General features: G+C 31.2%; 1 protein-coding gene across 1 annotated transcript in view; it reads left to right on the top strand.

Annotated features, from left to right (window-relative positions):
- Positions 1-432: 432 nt before the first annotated feature.
- The window catches only part of LOC106463642 (serine/threonine-protein kinase 25-like), a 55,906-nt gene continuing 54,470 nt past the window's right edge, over positions 433-1,868 (top strand). The window contains exon 1 of the mRNA XM_022391185.1: positions 433-652. Within this exon, the coding sequence (XP_022246893.1) occupies positions 629-652 (24 nt within the window). The 5' untranslated portion in view covers positions 433-628. The remainder of the gene's footprint in view (positions 653-1,868) is intronic.

Genomic DNA, 1,868 nt, shown 5'->3' with positions numbered 1-1,868 from the left:
GAATTATTGGGCATTTGTTTATAAGCACATGTATTAAAAACTTACAGTTCTCAAATCTTTGTATTAAAACATAAGCAGGTACAAAAAAATAGTTTCAACTTTGAAACAGGCCTTTTTTCCCCTCTTAATAGTGTCGATTAGTTGGCATAACATCCAAAAAAACTTTGTTATTTGCATATTTTTCTACATGTACGAATACTGCCAAAAGAAGACCCAATATGCTATCAGTGTTAGACTACTTAGATGTTCTAGTTCCTTTTTCTTTAACAAAAAATAATAATAAAACTTAAGGCATAGTTTTACAGTTTAGCTGGCTACAAGGTAAACCTGTTTGTTACTGCAGCTGTTTTCACGAACCAGTGGCGTTAGTCTAACTGGTTAGTCGGTTTGAATGTGTGGCTAAGAAATATAACGGTATCTGTTGGAGAAATGTCTCGTATGTCGATCCAGACACTTGTGGAACCAAATAGCATAATGTTCAGTAGTTTTGCTAATTAGGAATGTAAAACTGTAATAAAAGACTACAGAATCGTGCATATTACTCAAACTTCTTCAGTCAGAGAGACGTTTAACACTAGAAGTTTAAATTTACTTCTTCAGCTGTCCTAGTTATTTCACCTTATGTTGAATGCAGAGCATGGCTATTAATGCGGTAAGTGGAACTTGAGGTACACGTAAAAATTCCAGGTTATCGTTTTATTAGTAAGGTCTTGTATTTGTGTAGCTTGACATTTGGTTTTTTTGTTAAAATTTTTTGTCATGAATTTTAAAGAGCTTTACGAAAAAATACCATATATAAAAAATAGTCTAAACATATGGGAAGTTATATTTCATGGTGTCATTTAACATGGAGACTATCAGTCTGTTTCCACTGATCGGTGCATGTTTTTTACAAGGTTTGAATGTTTCCTAAAACATAAACCAGCTTTCAGTTGATCAGTTTAAACAGGAAGAGTTTGTAGTCTATCAGAATCAAACACTTACAGCTGTTATAGTTAGAAACTGTGAAAACCGAATTGCAGCTTCAAATATGTTCAACTTGATTAAATCAGACTATTATTAATCGTACCTCTAGTCTGTAATTATAAAAAAAACAAGTCTCCTACGTCTGTGAATATCAAACTATTAATGATATGAAAGTAAACCAGACTTTCATGTGCACTGAATTCGGAATTTAATTGTGATCAAAAGTCAGGATTAACCTTTCTAAGTTCAAGCTTTTAAATGATAAAAAACAGACTTTAAGCCTTTAAACTTTAGAATTTAAATTATAATAAATTAAATTCTAAATCTGATAAATGTAGTTTAAAAATATTAAACTAATTTCTTTTTTAAAATTCAGATATTTTGCCAAACTTAGAATTTTAGTAAATTCAGACTTTGAGATTTTAAAAATATTTTAAAAGCAAACTTTTAAATTTGATGAGGTACCACTTCTAAGTTTACCAATGTAATATATTCGTAAAAAATCAGTTTATAATAAATAATCCTTACTGTTGACGTCAGAAAAGCGACTGAGCTTACAAGTTTTATAAATCAATGTTTTCATAAGAGACTTTATCTAAAGATAATTTGAACCAAATGTCTACAGTGGATCTATTAGCCCAGGAAAACTGAGCAAGTAAGTTATCCAAGTTTTCTCTAACCATAACTCTTAATCAAAATTTCAGAGGGGGGTCTATTAGCCCAGGAAAACTGAGCAAGTAATTTATCCAAGTTTTCTCTAACCATAACTCTTAATCAAAATTTCAGAGGGGGGTCTATTAGCCCAGGAAAACTGAGCAAGTAATTTATCCAAGTTTTCTCTAACCATAACTCTTAATCAAAATTTCAGAGGGGGGTCTATTAGCCCAGGAAAACTGAGCAAG

The sequence above is a fragment of the Limulus polyphemus genome, unplaced genomic scaffold, assembly GCF_000517525.1.
Source record: "Limulus polyphemus unplaced genomic scaffold, Limulus_polyphemus-2.1.2 Scaffold1451, whole genome shotgun sequence".
Classification (NCBI taxonomy): Eukaryota; Metazoa; Arthropoda; class Merostomata; order Xiphosura; family Limulidae; genus Limulus; species Limulus polyphemus.
The sequence above is the reverse complement of the archived record's forward strand: the minus strand, read 5'-3'. Positions and strand labels throughout refer to the sequence as shown.